This window comes from Acipenser ruthenus, chromosome 21 (assembly GCF_902713425.1).
Source record: "Acipenser ruthenus chromosome 21, fAciRut3.2 maternal haplotype, whole genome shotgun sequence".
In the NCBI taxonomy this organism is placed as follows: Eukaryota; Metazoa; Chordata; class Actinopteri; order Acipenseriformes; family Acipenseridae; genus Acipenser; species Acipenser ruthenus.
In genome coordinates, this window is record NC_081209.1 from 7,704,441 (window position 1) to 7,725,051 (window position 20,611).

The 20,611-nt window shown below is 37.6% G+C and overlaps 2 protein-coding genes across 19 annotated transcripts in view; both read right to left on the reverse strand.

Annotated features, from left to right (window-relative positions):
• The window catches only part of LOC117428205 (ataxin-2-like), a 28,745-nt gene extending 22,349 nt beyond the window's left edge, over window positions 1–6,396 (reverse strand). For 12 of the 18 annotated variants that reach the window (XR_004660645.2, XR_004660643.2, XR_004660642.2 and 9 more), the window contains exons 1-6: window positions 5,960–6,396; window positions 4,083–4,119; window positions 2,200–2,259; window positions 1,917–1,988; window positions 1,676–1,826; window positions 404–418 (exon numbers count right to left, since the gene is read on the reverse strand). Coding sequence is in view for 6 of the 18 variants with exons in the window: in XM_034901908.2 (XP_034757799.1) it covers window positions 404–418; window positions 1,676–1,826; window positions 1,917–1,988; window positions 2,200–2,259; window positions 4,083–4,119; window positions 5,960–6,078 (454 nt within the window). In the remaining 12 variants the exon portion in view is untranslated. The remainder of the gene's footprint in view (window positions 1–403; window positions 419–1,675; window positions 1,827–1,916; window positions 1,989–2,199; window positions 2,260–4,082; window positions 4,120–5,959) is intronic. The other 6 variants (XR_004660646.2, XR_004660644.2, XM_034901911.2 and 3 more) reach the window with 3 other exon arrangements.
• A 3,378-nt stretch (window positions 6,397–9,774) lies between these two features.
• On the reverse strand, window positions 9,775–20,511 carry LOC117427734 (BRCA1-associated protein-like). The gene is made up of 12 exons (XM_058994696.1): window positions 19,730–20,511; window positions 18,595–18,756; window positions 18,283–18,499; window positions 17,649–17,838; window positions 17,181–17,294; window positions 16,672–16,820; window positions 16,267–16,342; window positions 13,966–14,104; window positions 12,956–13,065; window positions 12,152–12,241; window positions 11,845–11,948; window positions 9,775–11,177 (listed from the first exon to the last, which is right to left on the reverse strand). Exons 1-12 carry the CDS (start codon window positions 19,803–19,805, stop codon window positions 10,814–10,816), a joined length of 1,791 nt encoding a protein of 596 aa, XP_058850679.1. The 5' UTR covers window positions 19,806–20,511; the 3' UTR covers window positions 9,775–10,813.
• Between the last annotated feature and the right edge of the window lie 100 nt (window positions 20,512–20,611).

Below are 20,611 nucleotides of genomic sequence, written 5' to 3' on the forward strand. Positions count from 1 at the left end.
GAGTCAACCACTAAGTGAATGTGCAAATCTAAACAAAAGCATAGTTTACTTAAACCCCTTTTGAATTCCAAAGATTGTACTATCATTTAACTTTGCCTTTTTTTTTTCTTTTTTTTAAATCAACATTTTTAGATTTCTGCATACTATGGTACAATAGTTTAAATATTGGAAACAATTCCAACTAGACTTGTAATTAATTTAATTAGGAATGTATATAGTGTATACCTTTCCTAATTTACATTTGGTTAAAAAAAATATTTTGGTGCTTTATTGAAGGTCAGGCAGTTAGGAAGGCATATTTACGCGATACCCAAAATAGTATTAAATGCACATTTAGGTGGTTCTAATTAAAGTGTTTAGAAAAAGGAAAAGTGAAAGAGTGTAAAACAAAGTCATATATTACCTGTTTCTGAAGAAACTATATTGATTACAAAGAGAAAGAAATTAAGAAACAGATTCAGTGGAGAATTGAGCACTTGAAATAAACAGCAATGTATTAACCCACTAACTATATTGGTGTAAACTGTAACAAACTTGGCATCTGTACTTCTTTATCAGTCTTGCATGTTAAAACTTCATATTCACACTTGCTGACTTAGCCGTTGCAAGAAGGATAATAATGTTGAAGAATTAACTTTTCTTTCACATTCAATGCTGTCGTATAACAAGGACAGTCAGCACTTTAGTTCATTCAGTCCCAGTTCACTAATGTTGTGGAGAATGATAAGGATGTGTAAGGGGTCCTGCTGCTTACAACAATAACAACCCACTCAGTGATTATAAAATCAAAAACTAGGTAAACTTATAAAAATGCAATACAATATAATTTAAAGTAGGAGGAACTGAACACATTATAAATATATAATGAATTTATGTAACAGTGGACTCCACTCTACTTCACCAGCCAACAAGGGGGACTGGTTACAAAGATAAGACTTTTAGCATGTTGTTATTACCAAACCCAATTATGCCAAACATTTTATCTTGTTCTGTATGCATTTTAATGAGGACAAGAACTGAGGAATTCAACTGACAAGAGAGAGGGTTGCAAGAGTTCTGATCATTATCGTGTTACTAATTTTGTATATTTATCATTTATCTCCCTTTTTATTTATATATATTTTGATATAATCTTTTTGCAGCCGTGAATGCATTTTATTTTCTAAGAACGTAAATCAAATCATTAAAAAAAAAAAAGTAATAATAATAATTTAAAAAAAGGGAGTCCACTGTAAGTGAACTAAACAATACAAAAAATAAGCCAGGGTCATTCCAATTCAGGGTTAGCGGACAGAAATCAATAATTTGCTTTACAGTCAATCAGTAACAATCTGACAGCGTTACTTCTATAAAACCTGTCGTGATCAAACAAACTAAAACTAATTTAGATTTCATAAGCGACCTTTCTTTTATCCTTTTGATACAAGAGGAAAATTAGCTTCCAAACGGCTTTTTAAACACTCAGTGCAGAAGTTAGCTGCCATTGATTGGTACTCAATTATAAAAAGGTGGGAGAAGGGCAGCTGTCTTGTTTTGAAATCAACACATTCATATATAGGTGTGTTTTGATTTATTTAATACCTGCCGACAAATACTTCTTAAAGGCAATTACTTAAAACATCAGCACACCCCTAATTGGAACATGGTAAGACTGGCCCTCATTTTATATGCTTACCTTTTCTTGCATAATTCAAGTCTACATCTTTAAACTGCACCACAACGACATCAGATGCCTTAAAAATGATACTCTCCAGAATATCTTCACGCTTTGGGCACAGACCACCGTCTGGACTCTTGCGGTGAGCAGCGTCAAGCACCAAGTCACACTGAAATGCAAGAGTGCACAATTATCTGCTGAAACTCCACCGTCTATAGAAAACAAGATCAAATGTGAAGAGCCCAACAACCATCCTTACCTTGGGACTGTAGGTTTTAAAAACTCCTTCATAAATAACTCCATTTTTTACTTTTAATTCACATTTCGTTCCCTAGAAAAGAAAAAAAAGTAATGCAAACATCATGTTTCCTACTTTGCAAAAAACAGTGCTACTACAGCAGTTTAACAATTCAAATTTGCTTGTGCAAGACATTTGTGACAAAACATCCAATATTATATTTCTGTCATCATATTTTTTTAATATAATTTGGCTAACCTTCTAGAACCACCAAGTAACCTCCCCTAACAAATATGGTACTTACTACAACTGATGTTAGGACATGTACCATCCTCATGTTTGCATAAACCCCATCAAAAGGAATCTGGAAAATGACATTAAAGGGTACACCACATGACTAAAGTGCTGGCTTACAATGATAATGGGACACTGAATTTTTACACTGCTGTGATTGTAATCAAAGGGTATTACACAAACAAAAGGAATTCAGATCTGAAATGTAACAGGAATTCCACAACTCTGTGCTTCTTCCAGATATTCACTCATCTCTGAATTTTAAACGCCAGTATTATTTTAAGTACTGACCACAATTACCTCCTAAGCCATCTCCAACAGTAAAACACAGACAAAACAATGTACAGTAAATCAACTTTATAGCAGCTGGCAAAATCTATTACAAAAATGTGATACATAAAATATATAGAAAACATCAATAAGAGATTTGCTACTAAATCAAATCAGAAATGAGGTTCACGACCCTTAATAATACACTTCTACAAAAAACCACTGGAAATTGTTTTTCCCTAGCTAAACTATTTCCATTTGCAAGGCAGGTTCAGATTTCCACTTAATATGCTGATTCTGCAGAAAATTTGACAAGGTTAATAAAGCAGAAAAATGTGTTAATCATTACGCAGTAGTTGTGGTTTATATATTTTTGCCTTTATTTCCTTTATAAATTCTATTCCTCATATAGGTATTTTTAATTTGATTAGATTGTGCATTTGAAATGGGGTAAATTCAGAATTGAGCATCTTAATTCAGATACACTGCACATGTGCTGACTGGCAAAATACAGTAGCCAGATAGTATGTTTTGTGTAAAAAATAAATAAATAAATAAATAAATAAATAAATAAATAAAAGTAAGTATTTGAAACGGACCAACCTTTACTTGTAAACCAATCTACACCATCACAAGCAGTACTAAACCCTCTTGTTGAAGGAACAAGATACTGTTTATAATCCCATAGGCAATTATTTGTACCTTTTCCTAAATACAAAAATCGCAGTAACAGCCTCAGTTGTTTATCTACCCAGCACTTTTTGAAAATAACTTTTACTAGGTTAAGGTTTTACTAAAAATATAATACATTTACCTTCAGTGAAGCCAACAGGCACATGTTACTTCTCTTTAATTGCAAAAGAAAAAGTTGCCGCCTCTTGGCATATGCCCAGTATAAATCAAGACCGAGTGACTCACATGGTAGGGGGGGCATGGCCTGTTAAATTCTCTATGACCTTATGACCTTGAAGAACAAAGTCCTACGCATACTGAATGGCGATATACATACCAGAAATAAACACACCATAGAACTCTGCGAAGGCCATGGAGTGCATTGTACATTATAAACTTGTTTAAATGTTTCAAGACATGTTTTTTCACTTACAGAATTAGTAACAATCTGTGCCTTTCAGTAGTCAAATAGGCTAGATATTAAACACAGCCTGAAGCATCTTAATCACCTTTACTGCCAAAAAGGTAAGATTAAAAATGTATACACTTTGTCATTTTTCATTTATTTAAAAAAAGAATTGACAGGAGGTTCAAAATTTGACAGCCATAATACGAGACAATACAGAAAGCAGAACAGTACCTGAACAAAGATTTAACAAGCACATGTTAGCAGTGTGATTCTTCAGAGGATTACGCACAAAGCTCACATTTGTTTTATATTATACACACACTGTTTTTTGTATGGCAGTTTTTAATTGCTCAACTGATTCAATTTTGCTCAGCAAAAATTTCAAATAACGGGTCATTTCCAATACAGAATTGACTGGATTTCCATCTGGTGACCCTTGCTGTCATCTCCAAAATTTACAGATCAGACTACAACTCTTCAGTTCGGTGTAGAATGAATTTTAATAAGTTAATAAAAAAAAAAAAACTACAATGTGTACTTACCGTAGCTGAGGGAGGACCTTTTCCGCTGTTGCGCCCTCTAAAATATCAAATAAAATGCAATAAGGCACACAATCTTGTCAACTGTATTTATGTAGCTCCCATTTTATGCAGTCATTTCTGTACTAACATAAGAAGGAAGAGAAAATTAATGATTATTTTTAATTATGTTGCACGTGCAAAACTCCAAATCATGGCAATAGTTGCATGGAAATATCTTCCCTGTGATTAATTATCAACGCTTGGCATTAAAACTCCAAGCATTAAGATCTAAGTTTCACTGTACAATGTCCAGTCACATCGTTTCCTACACCAGCAGCAGTAGAAGAATGTAACACTTTGGTCCACTAATCCAGGTAAATTGCTCCTGGCTGGCAGTAACAAAGTATTCTGCTAAAATCAGATCACTATGTATGGCTAACCCAAGGCATTAGCTCCCTGCTGTTACCATAACATTACATTACACTTTGCTCTGGTTTTCCAAGCAATTTGCTCTCAGCAGGCAGTCATAGTAAATTGGGAATTGTTTTGGATAGAATACATTTGAATATTTCTATAGAAATATTGCCAGTGCAATCTTTCTGCTATACCACTAGTTCCACAGCACAGCCTATCATGGAAGACACATTTTATACTCATTAATACAATTAAATAATGGAATTAAAAAAAAAACACACGTGTGGAAAGCAACCTAAAATTACCTCTCCGCAGTCCTGCAAAACACAGTTGATCTAATTTTACTTGAAATTTTAGACGATATAGATCTAAATAATAATAAAAAAAAGCACCTTACAATTTCAGCATTCCGTAGTTTAAAGTCCCAACACTAAGGACAGACAACAAGCCATTAACCTGTGGCATCCGATTCATTTTTAAACATTATCTGGTACGATTCGTGATGAATGGCCAATTCTGTAATTTAAACCCTAGCGTTTCTTTATAGCCCAACATCTTGCATCTAACGCAGCCCACGTGAGTCCTGTCACTCGTGATCTGCCGGGCCTGCCTCTTTCTGCAGAGATTCCAATTCATGACACCGGAATGCAATACTTAGGTCTAACACAACCTTTCCACCCTATTACAAGCGGGTAATTACACAACACAAAACAGCACGCAGTTGTATTATTTTAAATGGATTCTGAAAACTTCCATGATGATAACATTGGCAATAAATAAAAATACTGTGCGGTTGTATTTTCATTAATCTAGGATGCAACTTGCAGCATTTCTGCAGACAAAAATACAAGTGCAGTCTATATGCCATGGATGTATTTGTTTCACACTTACATATACAGCTAAATACAGTACAGAAGTATACATTTTATATAAAGAAATGTATCTTATTCTGCTACAGACAAACATGCATATCACCACAAAATACTGTCACATTTGTTTTAAGAGATTGCTTAAATTATAAATATGACAGCACTTTTGTGAGGTGTTATTGCACGTTTTATTATCAATTACATTTATAATTAAAATATATTTTAAATGACAGTGTGTCGCAATCAAGCTGCCCCTAAAGAGACCGGCTGAAAATAGTTTTTTTTTGTGTGTGTGTGTGAAATGTTAGAAGCCATCTGAATGTCACGCACCCTTTAAAAATAAAACAATACAAAATATCGTACATAAATACAAAGTGCGTTGCTGCAGCGATATCACGAAGCGAAACCAAAGAGTGAGCGCGGCCTGGAGAGCTAGGGTAGGCCATGTCGTTATTATAATTATTTACATTCAATTGACAATAATAAAAAAAATCTTTAATCGCCACCCAGACGCGCCCTTAACTGTACCACAGTGTAGAAAAAGACTTGTCAAAAAAAACTAAGCTAAAGGAGGTTCCTCGTGAGCTGTCAGATGGATAGCAGAAATGCACCGACCTGCCCATGTTCTGCCGTCCGCCGCTCCCCCCGCTTCCCCCGGCGCCAGAGGCCGCAGCCGGGCCGCCGCTGCTGCTGTTGCCGGGTTTTCGGTTACCGCCGGCCTGCTTCATTGACATGATGATGATCCCATAAACAAAAACCTATTAATTGTTTTGTGTTCAAAAGAACAGCAAAAAATATTTAAAATAATAATATTACAAATGGTTCAATATAATGTATATATATATATATATTTTATTATTATACAAATTAAAAGAAAAATCTATATTTATGTTTTCTTAAAATGTAAAGTATGCCAATAATCATTGGGTTACTTAATATTAATATTAATTCCTGTTTTAATTGTGTCTTAAATTTATTTAATTGCAATAAACAGGATTTTGAACTCTCTCTGTTTCTCTCTTGGTTGCTATCAGCGAAGAGACCAAAACAGTCTGAAAGGAGACAAAAAAAAACCGCGGATGGATATAATCAGGGCACAGCGCTGCGTACATACAACTAATTCACCGTTCTGCGCAGTGACAGTTCTCAGGGAGCACAGATTACAAGAAATTGAGTACTTTTTAAAATTAAAACCACTCTCCCTAAAGCTACTTTCGGTTGCCAGTTTATTTTTTGCCGTGTGAACATTGTTCTGACCAGGGGAACTATTTACAGGAAGTCGGAATATTATGGACTCTGGTTGTGCTGTGTCTACCACGTGAGCCGGTAGAAGTGTTCAGTGAGTGACTGTCACAGAAAAAAAAAACAAAAGCAATTTTTCTTGTTTAATTTTTCTTTGTATGAGAGAAAACATAGTATAGTATTCTATAGTAAAAAATATCAGCTCCCCCGGTTACAAGCATATATGTAGCCATGCCGTGTTGTTATACCAATATTTTACTGTATCATTTCCCAAATGAAATGCTGTTAAAAAAGAATATATGTACCCAGTTCAGAATAAACTGCATTCTTAATGCTAGCTTTATTGATTTCTTTCATTTTTATTTTATTTACATGCATATGTCATGTTGGATCTGAGCTCAGCCACTGACTCACGGTGTGTGACCCTGAGCAAGTCACTTAACTTCCTTGTGCTCTGTCCTTCGGATGAGACGTCAAACCGAGGTCCTATTGTAAGTGACTCTGCAGCAGTAGTTGTGATGCATACTTCACCCCTAGTCTCTGTAAATCGCTTCGGATAAAAGGGTCTGCTGAATAAAAATAAAGCTAAATAAAAGTAAAATGTGAGCATGCTCACTTCATCTTCATACTATTGACGTCAGAACTGGGGACTATTCCTTCTCATTTACAGAGAAGGCAGTGTCTATGTATTCTCCTGGTATACCCTTGTGTCCTTGATTACTCTGGAAGGTAATCCAAGTCCACCCAATACTACGGCACTTGTACCGATTGTAGGGCTATCACATGACTCCATGTACACTTTCTAGACGAGAATGCCACCATCTAACATGCATTGTGAGGTAATGCTTTCAGGAGCATGGCAGCACCCACAGGCACATTTATACTGAATGAAAATGGGTCTCTTAAGTACCACACACAAGAGCCACGTGTGAAAATGTTACAATTTAGTGGGTCTATAGAAAGGTAGCTGATTTCACATCTCCCCATTCAGCTGTGCTACATTGTAGAAAACATTGTTTGTAAGTGTAGTGGTAAATTGTAATACAGAGTATATGGACACCTGCATAGCGCAGAACAATATTTGCCAAATTATTAGAAACTAGACCTACAACAAAATATATACATATTCAAGAGCTGGTTCTGTTATTCTCTTAGGTTTAATAAGCACACAAACACAAAATACAAAGTGATTTAAATCACAGAACTAGGCACTGCTTTGAAGAGAAATGGGTTTCTGCTTTAACACAATATTGCTAGTTTGTTCCTGCGTTACTGAGATTAAAAAGACCATTAGTTACCCTCCTCATAGAATGGAACGTTCACTATTAACACTAAGCAGAGGGGGGGGGGGGGGGTGGGGGGGGGGGGGGGGGGGGGGGTTCCTGTAGCCCAATCCTGCATAATGCTTTAACTCTTTCAGTCCTGAATTATTTCTGTCAAGCTGAACAAGGAACCCCTTCACTGAGTATATATGAGAACAGGACAAAAACATATTTTTCAGACCCAAGAGCCCCGTGAGGTTCCAGCGTGATTTCCGATAGCATATGTTAACATATCGATAAGGCCTTCAGGTCCTCCCGGGACTGAAAGGGTTAAACAACACGCTGTCATAACTTTTTTCCACCACAATCTTTAAGATCTTCTGATATTGCCAAGTGGGTAGCAGCCAGAGCATCTTTTGAAACGTAAAGAGCTGTCTGACTATTCTACAAAGCATAGACAGCTCTCTTTGCTGTTTGTGTTCCAGCCTAGTATGTCTTTAGGCTACAGCAGGTTTTGCTAAAGAAAGCTGCTTGGAAGTGCTAATGTATTTGCAATAAGGCAGAAATCAAACAGAAATCTTTGATCAGTGGACCAACTCCTCTCATACAGAGAACCCAAACATGTCTTTAGAATGCAGATGCTGCCAATGTTCTATTTCATTCCAAGATGTTACAGAATTACAAATTACATTTTTTTTAAACAATCAAATATATATATTTTTTTTATATATATTTTTTACTTTTTAATGTTTTCTGTGTTAAGTTTCTTTAAGCTGAGTTCAGGAGCTCTTCTGTTCTCGTTTCCTGTTATATAAAGCCCTTGCTTGTATCTTTATAGAAGTAACAACGACATGTAGTTCACAGCAATACAAAAATAAACTTGGTCCTTTGTATCTGTTCCCTAGATGGCGCTGGCTCTTACTTATGTCTGTGGCAGGAAGCTAGAACAGAACAGCAGTCTCAAGTTTAAAAAGCTAAAAGAAATGCAATATTTGAATTGTATTCTGAACTATTCATATACAAAGGTAAGTGGGCAATAATATACATGTTCTTTAAATCTTTGAAATATACTTTGAAGCTAGTTACTTTAACAAATCATGAGAAACCGGCTACAGGTGTTCGACTATACTTTGAGCATTGCAATATAAACAGCTTATTATGACTGCAAATATTATAAAGTTTGAAAATGGAATTTGCGATTTACTTCTGAAGAGGAAACAGGGAGGTATTCACATTTACAAAGCAACAGTTCTGGGTAATCTTTATCACAGGTCTGTAACTTGCCTAATCCAGTCATCATCACTGAAACACGTCATGCCCTGACATTTGTTCAATTTGCATTCTTCAGGTAAGAGACATTAGCAGTTGCTGCACCTGAAGAGCTTGTTTTACAGCAGGGTAACAAAATACATAGTCCATTTTACATTTTGGAGCACTATTCACAAAGCACAGAAGAATTCGCACAATGTTTTAATTTGTAATACAATTGATACAGATTTTTGTTTGGCTCAATTGTCGTTTGCAATTGAGAATTGTTACTACAAATTATAATTGGAAAAATAGAGGATTGTCTAATATACAACATTCAGGATCATTACGTAATATATACAGTGCACAGCATAATCTTACAAACGACTGTATTACGTGTCCTGTATCAATTCCGGACAGTTTTTGAAGGCGATACAGAATATATATGTACCCAGTTCAGAATAAACTGCACAATTAGTTGTGCTTTTCAGACATTACATATATACACAAACACACACATTATATATATATATATATATATATATATATATATTATATTATATATATATATTATATTATATATATATATATATATTATATTATATATATATTATATATATATATATATATATATATATATATTATATATATATATATATATTATATATATATTATATATATATATATATTACAGGAAACCAAACTGGAAGAAAATCTATCCAGATTGTTTAAAGGATAGCGATTGAAAAAAATACTGATGAAAAAGGTAACTAGCAAAGTAAAGTGCATGCGTTATTAACCCTACTGATACTTCATCTTACATGTGCGCAACCTTACCCCTAAGCTGAAAGCACTGATTAATGAGAACGCGTTTAAAATATATTTATAATATATTATCATTAATAATCAAAATGGTCTAACACATATCATCCAACTTGTATTCTGCTAGGAGTTGGGCGATCGCACCCAAACTGACACATCACAGCCATTAGCTATTTAGAGACTTCATGTACCTATGGATATATCCCATTTTAGGGTTCACCCAATATTTCAGTAAATTAAATGTTTAAATTTACTGGAATAGTAAAATGTATGTTACATAATTGCTATGTGTTGTGCAAACTGAAAGCCACCTAATTTAGTACATTTACTCTAAAATATCCTCATTATGTAATGAAAAGCAGTGCCAACTTGTTGTGAGGAAGCTAAATTAGTTAAGTGGCTGTTTGAATGAATATGCTTCAGATTGGGAATTGTCTGCAGACATTTTAACTCACTTTCCCATTCCCCTTACACAATTATATATGCCACACATATAATACACAGACAGATGTACATATTCCTTAGAGAAAGGATAGAAATGCTGAATGCTTTGACTCCGAGAGGGCTTCTTTACAAACAGAGCTCTGCAGCAGATGATGTGATGGTAAAGAGGAATCTCTACTGAAAGAGGGTTCCCAAGGCATCTAGTGTTGTAGTTTCCAATATAGAGGGATGACACAACATTAGATGCCCTGGAGACCATTTTCAATACAAATGTCTTGATAGTGTGGTATGAAAATCCAATAACCAGAATAAAAGTGCTGTATTACAGGGGACCAAATAGTTTCGGATAACACAAAATCAAAAAACGGGGTGGGTGATCCGAGATAGTCTTTATATTGTTACCGATTTTTAAAAATTTTTTGTGGAGCAATTTCTGCAGGCAGTCCGTTCTTTATTTGCCCCTCTTGCCCCGGCCCTTCCTGGTGGAAAGCTTGCCGGTGCTGCCCAGGGCGGGGGAGTTTGAGGAGGCAGCGACAGCGATGTTGATCTGCCCCTCTTGGATCTCCTGGCGCGCCTCGGCTGGCATCTGGTTGATCTGCTGCTGCGTCTCCAGGTAGAACATTACGTCTCGCAGCTGCTCCTGCAGCTCAGTGATCTGCCGCTCCTTCTGCTCCGAAGTCTCGCGCAGCCGCCGCTCATCCTCCTTCAGCCGGGCCTGCAGCTGGGACTGGTTCGCCCGCAGGCACTTGTTCATCTCCTGCTCCTCCTGCAGCTCCACGCTCAGCTTTGCCAGCCTTGTGTTTACCTGAGTGCACCTCGAGAAAGACATTTGTACTTCAGTATAAAACACAAAGGTCTATGAAACACAAAGAAGGATTTTGCTACCAGTTATTTCCCTATTTTTATAGTGGTTCTCTAAATATCACCCTAATGCAGGGATTCAGTCTTGCCTGTAATTGTAACTAATTAAATCCAACCTGACAGTCAAATTATATGCTTGGTTTAACTCGGTCAGTCCTGCATAAGGTACAGTTATGGGTTAACTACCAAATTAGGCAGAGGCTACTCATGCTTACAGCTATCCCATGAAAAATAAGGAAAACTCCAACCATCTGAAACTATCTATACTGTAATCTGAATCTGCATTAGCTTCAGTTATGTCCATCAGTGAAAAATCTAATACCTATTGCAGTCGGTTGACATAGCGAAGGGCTCTGTATGAAACTGCTGAACAATGTCTGCTGCTAATTGACTAGATTAACCATTGGCAGGGATGCCTTCAACCCTCACCTTCACCAGCTGGAGTCGCTGTTGAGCAAACCATAACACTACACTTTGAACCAATACAAGTGCAATACTCAGTAAACCTTGTTCAGTACAAGAGGTGATGAAATACGCCACCCTTCTTACAACAGGCAAACCCACACATCTCATATCTTTGATTAAAATAGATACAAATGCACATGTTATTATGATACTTACTTTTTCTCCAGAGACTGCTTCTCTTTAACTAACTGATTCAGCTTCTGTTCCAGGCTGTCACATTTCTCAATGGTCTCCTTAAACTTAGACTTCATGTTTTTGATCTGCAGGAAAATAAAAACAAATGAAAGTGAAAACTTTCAAAAGCAGTTTAAAGTATTTTGTTAAAATTGCAATTGAGGGGCCCCTGCTGCAGCACAGTACCCTGTATTTTCAGTCATTTCAGACACACACTCTAAATAACAGCCAATGAAATGCAAGCACTCTTATAAATGCATAACAAACACCTCACCACGTATACACTTACTTCCTCTGCAGTGTCTTTTTCCAGATGAACAATTTTATTTTCCCAGTAGATTCGTTGTGAGTCTAGCTGACTGGTCAGAAGGTAGGAATACTAGGAAACAAAAAAGTTCTTTTGTTGCATTTTAAAAATTAAAAAAAAAAAAAAAAAAACCACAGCAAGGCAACAATTCACACTCTAAAATGCCCAATAAGATTTCCAAATGCCAACTTGTTTATTTAGTTAAAAAATGTTTAAATAACATTTTAAACCATGTAATCTACAATATTTAATTCCTTGTTGAACTATGTTTACATCATTTATCCTTTTGAGTCTTTTCCCCCCCAGAAGGTGATTTTTATACTGAGATTTATTTAAAACAAAACAAATTTAGCCATTATTTTCAACATGATCTTCATGGGTAAAAGCCTTCTTTAATATATACAAAAAGCAAAATAGATTTCTGAAGTGTGCTTTTAATTCATGTAGTGGGTTGAAGTGCAAGCCAACCCTCACATTCTCCAGCTTTACAGACTATTCATGAGAAGGGCCATTGGGCTTGTATTAAACCTAAAACAAAGCAAAGTCCACATGCAAGAGCCCAATTCTGAATTTACATATTCTTTATATCTAACGGGAGAACAGCTCAGAAGAATAATCTGTAGGATTCAACAAGCACTGCAGTAATCTGCTTCTGCAGACAGCTGGAACTTGCAGTTCCCATCACTAGCATCTTCACTTCAATGCACTCAACCTGTTCCAGTTGTGGCTCCCTGTTGCAGAGGTGCTCATGTGTTTATCTAAAGTTACTGGAAATCTCAAGTGTACCTCCAGCTGAAGTGCATCTATCTTTTCATCCTGGCATGAATCTCCCTCACATTCATACTGGACAATCTTTCCATCAGTTTTACTAGCAACCAGGCGGTGGACATAGTTATCTGGGAAGAGAAGCAAAGTCTTTTCTTAGTGAGACCCCCATTAAAAGGGATACAGAGTATTTGTTTCCCCCATTACTTGTTTACTTCCTTGCGTGGTCCCTTTAATCTTCGTAGTTTATTTTTAAAAGAACTGCATTTGGGGGATTTTTACTGTGGCCAGAACAAATAAAGACTTTGAGGAGGATTTCTTAGGCTTGTGAAAGTAAGCCAGGGATGTTCACTTTTTCTATACACTGTACATATGAAATTACAGTTTAAAAAATGTGCTGATCCATGTCTGATCCATGGTTGTACCGTGATGTGAATCTGCCAACATTAGAAAATTAGGTGGTTCTCCAGGCATTCTCTCCACATTCAGAAGAAATCATTACCAAATTCTGCAACTACTGATTAACATCCACCAAATATTTTATTTTAAAACTAAACTAGATAAAAATAGGCTCTCCAAGGAAGTAACTAAGAAATGAGCATATATATTTCTCTGTTGTAGTTCTGTATCACTTTAAAAGAAATCTTACTACTAAAATCCTCTGATGTACGTTTTGTGCAAATAACACTGTTCCAAATATCTTATCCAATGCAAACCAACAGATTTTGAAATTCAGCACATCACCAATTAACAAATCAAGCTGGCTGGCTCTGTAGCTCACAAATTATTCAGCGAGATGCAAGTTAGGTAGCCAGGTATAGGGGGCTTGCAACAGCAACACCACCATTATACATATCACTAGATATGAGTGCTAAAAGGTTTGGTCTGCACATGGACAGACGTACTTACATACAGCAAGAAGTACTGATTGTTACTTAATCTTGGGCCCATTGATTAAGGGGCTATTTTGTAAATCATTGCTAAATCATTGCTAAAACTTGTTCTATGGGAAAGCGACCAGTGTCCCTTACCTCCTGCATAGTCCCAGACTCTGTGGTTGGTCAGCTGCATGGCGTAGGTGTGCTGCGTTTCCTCAAAATGCTTGTAGGCATGTCTGCTGACGTAACGGCCACATCCAATGTGCCCACATATTAAACAGATCCACAAGTTCTGCAGAGTATACAATAAAAAAAAAAGAACTTACTTTCCAGTTTTAGACCTTTGCATATCTGATGATGTAAGGCTGATTAACCATTTACTTTGTGGTAGTGGTGCCTATTGACCTTGATGCTTGAACCTTTGAGGTACATCAATGAGGTTATGAAGGTGCAGTTACCCAGACTAATTCTAAATGAACACCACAGTACGCTGATCGTAATGACTTGCTTTGTTCAATTTCTTTGTGTTTCACAGATTGGTTCTAGAAAGGTACAGTTCCCCCTTCTGCTCTACATTCGTTTCCTGTAAAATGTTTCACAAAAATCCTTTTTAAGAAGAAAAAAAAGCGATCCCCTTTTTACTGTTCTGGTTCCTCAGCTAAGAGAATTGAAGATATCAGTAGCAAGATCAGCAGCAATGAACTGCAAGTGAACAGCAGGTTTCAAACAGGAGTGGAGGAGGAGGACGAGGAGAAGGAGGAGGAGGAGGCTTGTATCCCTACAGCTAGAACTATATGTGGGGAACAGAAACTAACTGAGAATACAGTCTGCTTTCTAATGTAGCAGAGTACCTGGAAGGCTGGGAGAAGGCAGTAAACAGACACAAAGGAATTCAATTTCTGTGTAAAATTAAACAGAATTGTGTGTCACTAGAGCTGTAATATTCTAAGAGTAATCCGGGCCAGTAAATCAGGTTCGCAGAAATGTCTCTGGGTAACAAAAATGGGTCAAAATGGCACCTGTTTGAAGAGACTGTAAAAGGTTAACTACCAGCTGGGACTACTTTTTTGTCCTTGGTATGGATGAATGGGCGAGGTGGCATAAGGTGAGCACAGATCAGTAAATCCTGTGCCAATGACAGATTTTTACAATTATTTGAAGAGAACACTTGCTTGCGGCTAAAGCTTTGCAGAACTCACAATTCATAACTTGTAAGTGGTCAGGTTAGACTAGGAGAATGCTATGGGCACTGTTTACAAGGCAACACCAGAATAGGTTCCTTCAAAATGTGTCAATGTATTTCTCTAGCCACTCACATATCCCAAAAGACATGCACTATTGTTTTAATGAAGCCCCCTCCCTATCTAATATTAGGGTAACGATGCCTCGAGTGCAACTGACTAACATTTATATCCCTGTTCTTTTATCAAACAGCACTTAGGGTTGCTAACCATCAACAAAACCCAACTGAGCCTGTTTATAATTGAGTACATTATTCTAGGAGGGACATATCTAAGTTTTTCTAATGAGTGCAGTGCCTGACACATACCATAACAGGTGAATGTGAAAGTCCTTGCATCAACTTTCTTTCAGTTCATCCAGCGCACTGCTGAAGTATGTTTGTTGACCCAAGCCTTTTCATAATGCAGTATGTTTTAAGACTTCTCTACTATGCATTTCCCCCCTCTCTTCTCTGACATTTTAATGCTACCTAACTGCTGCAACAGATGTGATGATCGACCCATGACCTCCATTTCTCTTGTCTGGCCGATCTGCTTTTTTCAGCTAGCGAACCCGAAGCAGCACATGTGGCCACACTACTAAAGCCTAGAGATGAGAGTTCACCCTGACTAGACTCCAGCTAACCAGAAGGGGTCGCTGTTGATTGGCGAGGCAAACCTGTGGAAATGCAAAGGCCAATTTAGAGCTCACTATGGGTGTTCTGCCAAGACCAACACGCCCCCAATATGAATAAGAAAGGTCTCGGTCACATTACTGCCCCTGAACGCCACGTGGCAGTGCCTTCACTAGGGGAGTCACTGGGGACCCCACAAAAACCAATTTTTTCCTTTCAACGCCTTCCTTTTTTTATGTTTGCGGTCATTCTGAATGGTATGGATTGCTCTCAGTGGTTCCTACTTTGCTTTCAGGGCTGTGTGATTTTAGATGTCTTTCCTTTTGCTTCTGGTGTTGAGTAACGATGTGATGTTTGCACAACACCAGGAAGCAAAACAACATTCCACTTGGGCCAGCAACCAAGATCCAGCTTAACAGGTACAAAAAAAAAATCATCATAGCTATAAGAACTATACTGACTGAATGCAATCATCATAAAAAGTCATGGGAGGGGTAAACCAATATTTTAAATGGCACTTAAAACATCCTTTACACACAACAGCTCTTAACGGTTTCAGCATCCCCAGGCTGGGAATTCAATTCATTTAGTTCCTGTACCTCCTGAACACCGCACTCAAAACACTTATTCTCTTCCACTGGCTCTGGAGTCTGGCAGTATCTGCAAACAGGGCATCTAGGGGGAAAAAAACATGATGAATTTTGAAAACTAAGAAATATATCAATTTTCTCCAATTCACAAAGAGGAAATAGGTGTCCAATATAAAAACTTCAGCTATAAAACACTTTGCAATGTTTCAACTCTAAACCACACCCATAAATAACTTAATATCTTAACATGACTACATTATTGCACATGTGAACTAGTTCTTCTATTAATACTTTAAAATATGCTTTGCTGATAGGAGGCACTGAGGTGATTGCGTAATGCAACAGGTTGATTTTCTGTTACCATTAACAGCGATTTCAAATATTACAGGGCGTTCTTCTGCACGGTGTACTCACGTTGCGTCTTCCCAGCGCTGCAGACACTGACTGTGGAAGCTGTGGTTACAGAGGGTCGTTAACACACCGTTCACCGATTCATCCATCCTCTCCAGACACACAGTGCACTTAGGAAGCTCCGTCAGATCCATCACAGGAAGACTGGCTCCCTAAAGAGCAAAACAAGGTGAAGACATCAGACCGCACAAAGTTTTATCAACCTGAAAACTCTTCACTTAAAATAAATACATGTTGGGATGCTTGCTATAAAGAAATACAATTACTGGTACAGGCTGTTTCACAATTTTTGCTTCTTACCAAGAATACCTAATTGCTACTTGGGGGGGACGCTGCATTTCTCAAATAAATGCGGCACGATTGTAAAGTTCTAGGGTGCTATGCAGATAAAGTATTTTTAAGCAGCTCACTCTACTGCTTTTTAAACACAGAATCTAACCAACCTAGAGGATATACCCTTCCCTGCTAGAAGTATTGGGGCAGGTGAAGGGTAACATTTACTCTATACCAACCTGTTCAGATTTGATGACTTCTGCTCTCTCCACATAAACCAACTGGCAGACAGCGTCCTCGATAGAATTGAATTGACGCCCATTGCAAGACGTGTAAAAGCTGTCTGCGTCAGTCTTTAAAAAGAAAAAGCACAATTAAAAATGAATAGCGGACGTAACCTGCCAACCGGAGGCACCATATATGAAAGGCTAATGTGAAGTCCAGAAATCAATAAGGAGCACTTTCCTGAAGAGATTGCACTAGCATTTCTTCTCAGTGCACTTACAGTAAAGTATAGCTTTTAAAGCTAGATTTTGCATTCACTTAATCCAAGTAAACCTACTTTTTTTTCCAGGCCAATAGTACACAGAGAAGAATGGTCCCCATCTTTTTAAATAACATTAGATTTAGAATAGGATTAGAAGAAGGCTTACTGAAAAAAACAAAAAAACTAAAACAAAAGCACACTCTGCCCCAATGCCTCATACCTGAGAACGGAACTTGACTAGCACCATGTACTGATTGGGAGTCGAGTCTCGGATGATTTTCATGTGCTCCATGACATCATTATAGGGTGCCACAAACTTCATGAGGTCATGACTCGTCATGGTCGCGGGAACGGTAAGAATGCACAACATGGCACTGCGCCGCACATCTTCTGTCAGCGACGTCATTTTGCTACGAACGATAAATAAACAAGTTTAATCATCTACATATTTTTTAGATACCAGTATTCAGTAAGCAAGCGTTTTTTTCTAATTTGTTATCTACTTTAGGAAAGCACTGAATTCTGAGGAATTTCTCAATGAATTTTGCATTGGGATGCTGGAATGCAGGAGATTACAATTCAAAAGTCTTAAAATACACACCCACTAAAACTGAAACAGTATATCTGAACTGAGCACTGGATGTGGCTCTATGAAGTAATGTAGCTACAGTTCACAAAACTTCATGATCAGAAAATGCTGCTCTGGTTTTGATGTTTTTATTACTACCATAGTATCTCCCTAAATGTGTATATGCAAGTCTTGTCCTTGAAGCTAAAGCAATCCGAGTGCAAGACTGAGAGCCCTATAAAAGAAATGTCGTGTGGCTCAGATTGCTGGTAGTAACTGAACTCACTTGGTTTTGTAGAGATGCAGGATTCCATGCACAATTTCCACAGACGGGTTCCCGCTGAAGAAGGAAATCTGATCAGGCAGTTGTTTGGATGGCGAGTCCGGCACTGTTCCTACAGCCTCCTTAGTGCTTTTACTATTTGTATCAGAAGTGCTCGGTGCCTCGCACACTCCACTCTTACTGTCCTCCGCATCAGGAGCATGTTCAGAATCCACTTTCTCTGAAACAGGAGCGAAACAAACGATGCATCACAAACAGCACTAACCAGGCAGTGGTAACAAACAGAGATAGTGCTGTCCCTCCTTCCAACCATACCTTGGCTAGGGCTTATCGTTTCAATGGCCATATCCATCATTGCCCTGCTCCCAATGTGTTGGTGTAAAATGACAGTTTTCTCTGTGGAGGTTTTGCCATCCAGGCTGGCACTGGCAGAGCGGAGAGACTTCTCTATGATTTCATCACCCGACATGTCACTGGCTGTGCGGAGGGAACATGAATAAAATATGATGGCACTGCAGTAATGGTTTTAAACAGACCGAAGCCACTCCCATTCTGAATGTGGGAAGAGAGTAGAACACAGAAAAACACACTTCTTTTGTGCTAACAGCAAATGCTTTGTGTGCGTGCGTGTGTGTGGAATGAACAGGGACGTTTTCAATGCACAAACTCCAGAAGCACTCAAAGCATGTGACTTGGGGCTATTTAAGAGAAAAAACAATATGAGCATTCCTATTATCAGGGAAGAGGATAAACACAGTGGACCAGATTCACTCGTCATTTAAAACTAAAGAGCTTGAACCTGTTATTTGGAAATGCAAACATACATTTGTAATGTTGGAGAAGCAGCAAGATCAACACTAAAGATAAATACAACTTTATTTTCTATTGGAATAGGGAAAACTTTGTAATGGCTAATGTATCCTCGGATGTAGGATCTACACTATTGCGTTTAATTAATACCATAACTTTCCAAAACATGCCTATACTCAAGAATCTACAATACCCGATAGCTCACATTCCTAGAATAATTTGTTATTCGTTTAATATTATAAAAAGTGGTTTTGCAAACAAAAGCAATTGTATAAACTGTTTTCGCAAACCACTACCATTTTCCCTTCTGCGTTTGTATGTGTGAATAAACAATAATTCATTGCGATCGGTTTACATTTATTGAACACGGTTTATTTCAAAACATTGAACTTGATCAGGGCATTTCGCCAACTGCAGTATAACAACTGTTCAGTGACGTCAGTCAGAAAATGTAATCCCCGTTAACAACAAAGGAGGCACTAAGACTTGCTCGTTAACTAACGCCCATTTCATTACACTGTCAGATGAAATTGATGTTTTAGGAACTCGAACCTTAGGGAAGTGAAGTGGTTGTGTGTCTGTTGTTTTTAAATGGCACTTAATAGATAATAAATGAATCAAAAGCCTTTGTGTGACTCACCACAATACTGGAAACCTTCTGGAAAGCGAGAGTCGTCCGCAAGCTCCAGCCGGATTACAACCAGTGAAACACTCATATGTTAAAAGATAAGACCCTAAAAGTCTGACAAAAATAAAGTAAATAATTTAAAAAAAAATACAACTACACGATATTAAAAGTTTTATTTGACAAATGGTAAAATATGTCTTCCCATTCCAAACAAGACGATGCTATGCAGCTGCGACGTCTCTACCACAACCAACCACCTAGCTGCGTCTAAACTCTGTCCGGGTCACCTTCCTCTTTTCAGAGACAACGCGTCAGCTTTCTTAAAGGTGCAGAGCATCATTTTCCCAGAAAGAGTTTGAGAATAGCTCCTTTTCGTGTTTGTGGTAATATCCAAGACCGTTTATTGTCATTATTTAAACTTCCTTGCAAGTCAAAATTAGCATTTTGCTGTATATTTAGTTTTCCAGAGATTAAATTCACATTACATTGAGAGTGCCAAAGTCACGACACTGTATATTAAATTCCTGTGCATCAAGTATTAGGGTCCCACCTGACACCCCTTAAAGTCGCCCATCAGTGTCAGAGTTACATTCTGTTGTATTCGTTCACGGTCGCTATTTATTTAACTTACAAGTGAATCTTTTAAAATCCCACTGTTCACGCAAGTTTGAAACTGATCAGTAAATTGTAGTACAGAAGAAGTCATTCCTCCGGTATCCCATAATGCTAACCTGACCGCCTGATCACCTCAAGGAATACTCCAACGCTACATAATAAATTGGAGGTGATAGTGAGAGTTTGACAGCAATAGCGGTGTAGATGGACTCGTGGATTTGCAGATAAATCCGGGTCTTCTGTGTTGACAGCCTGATTAGTATAACCAGCCTTTGTTGG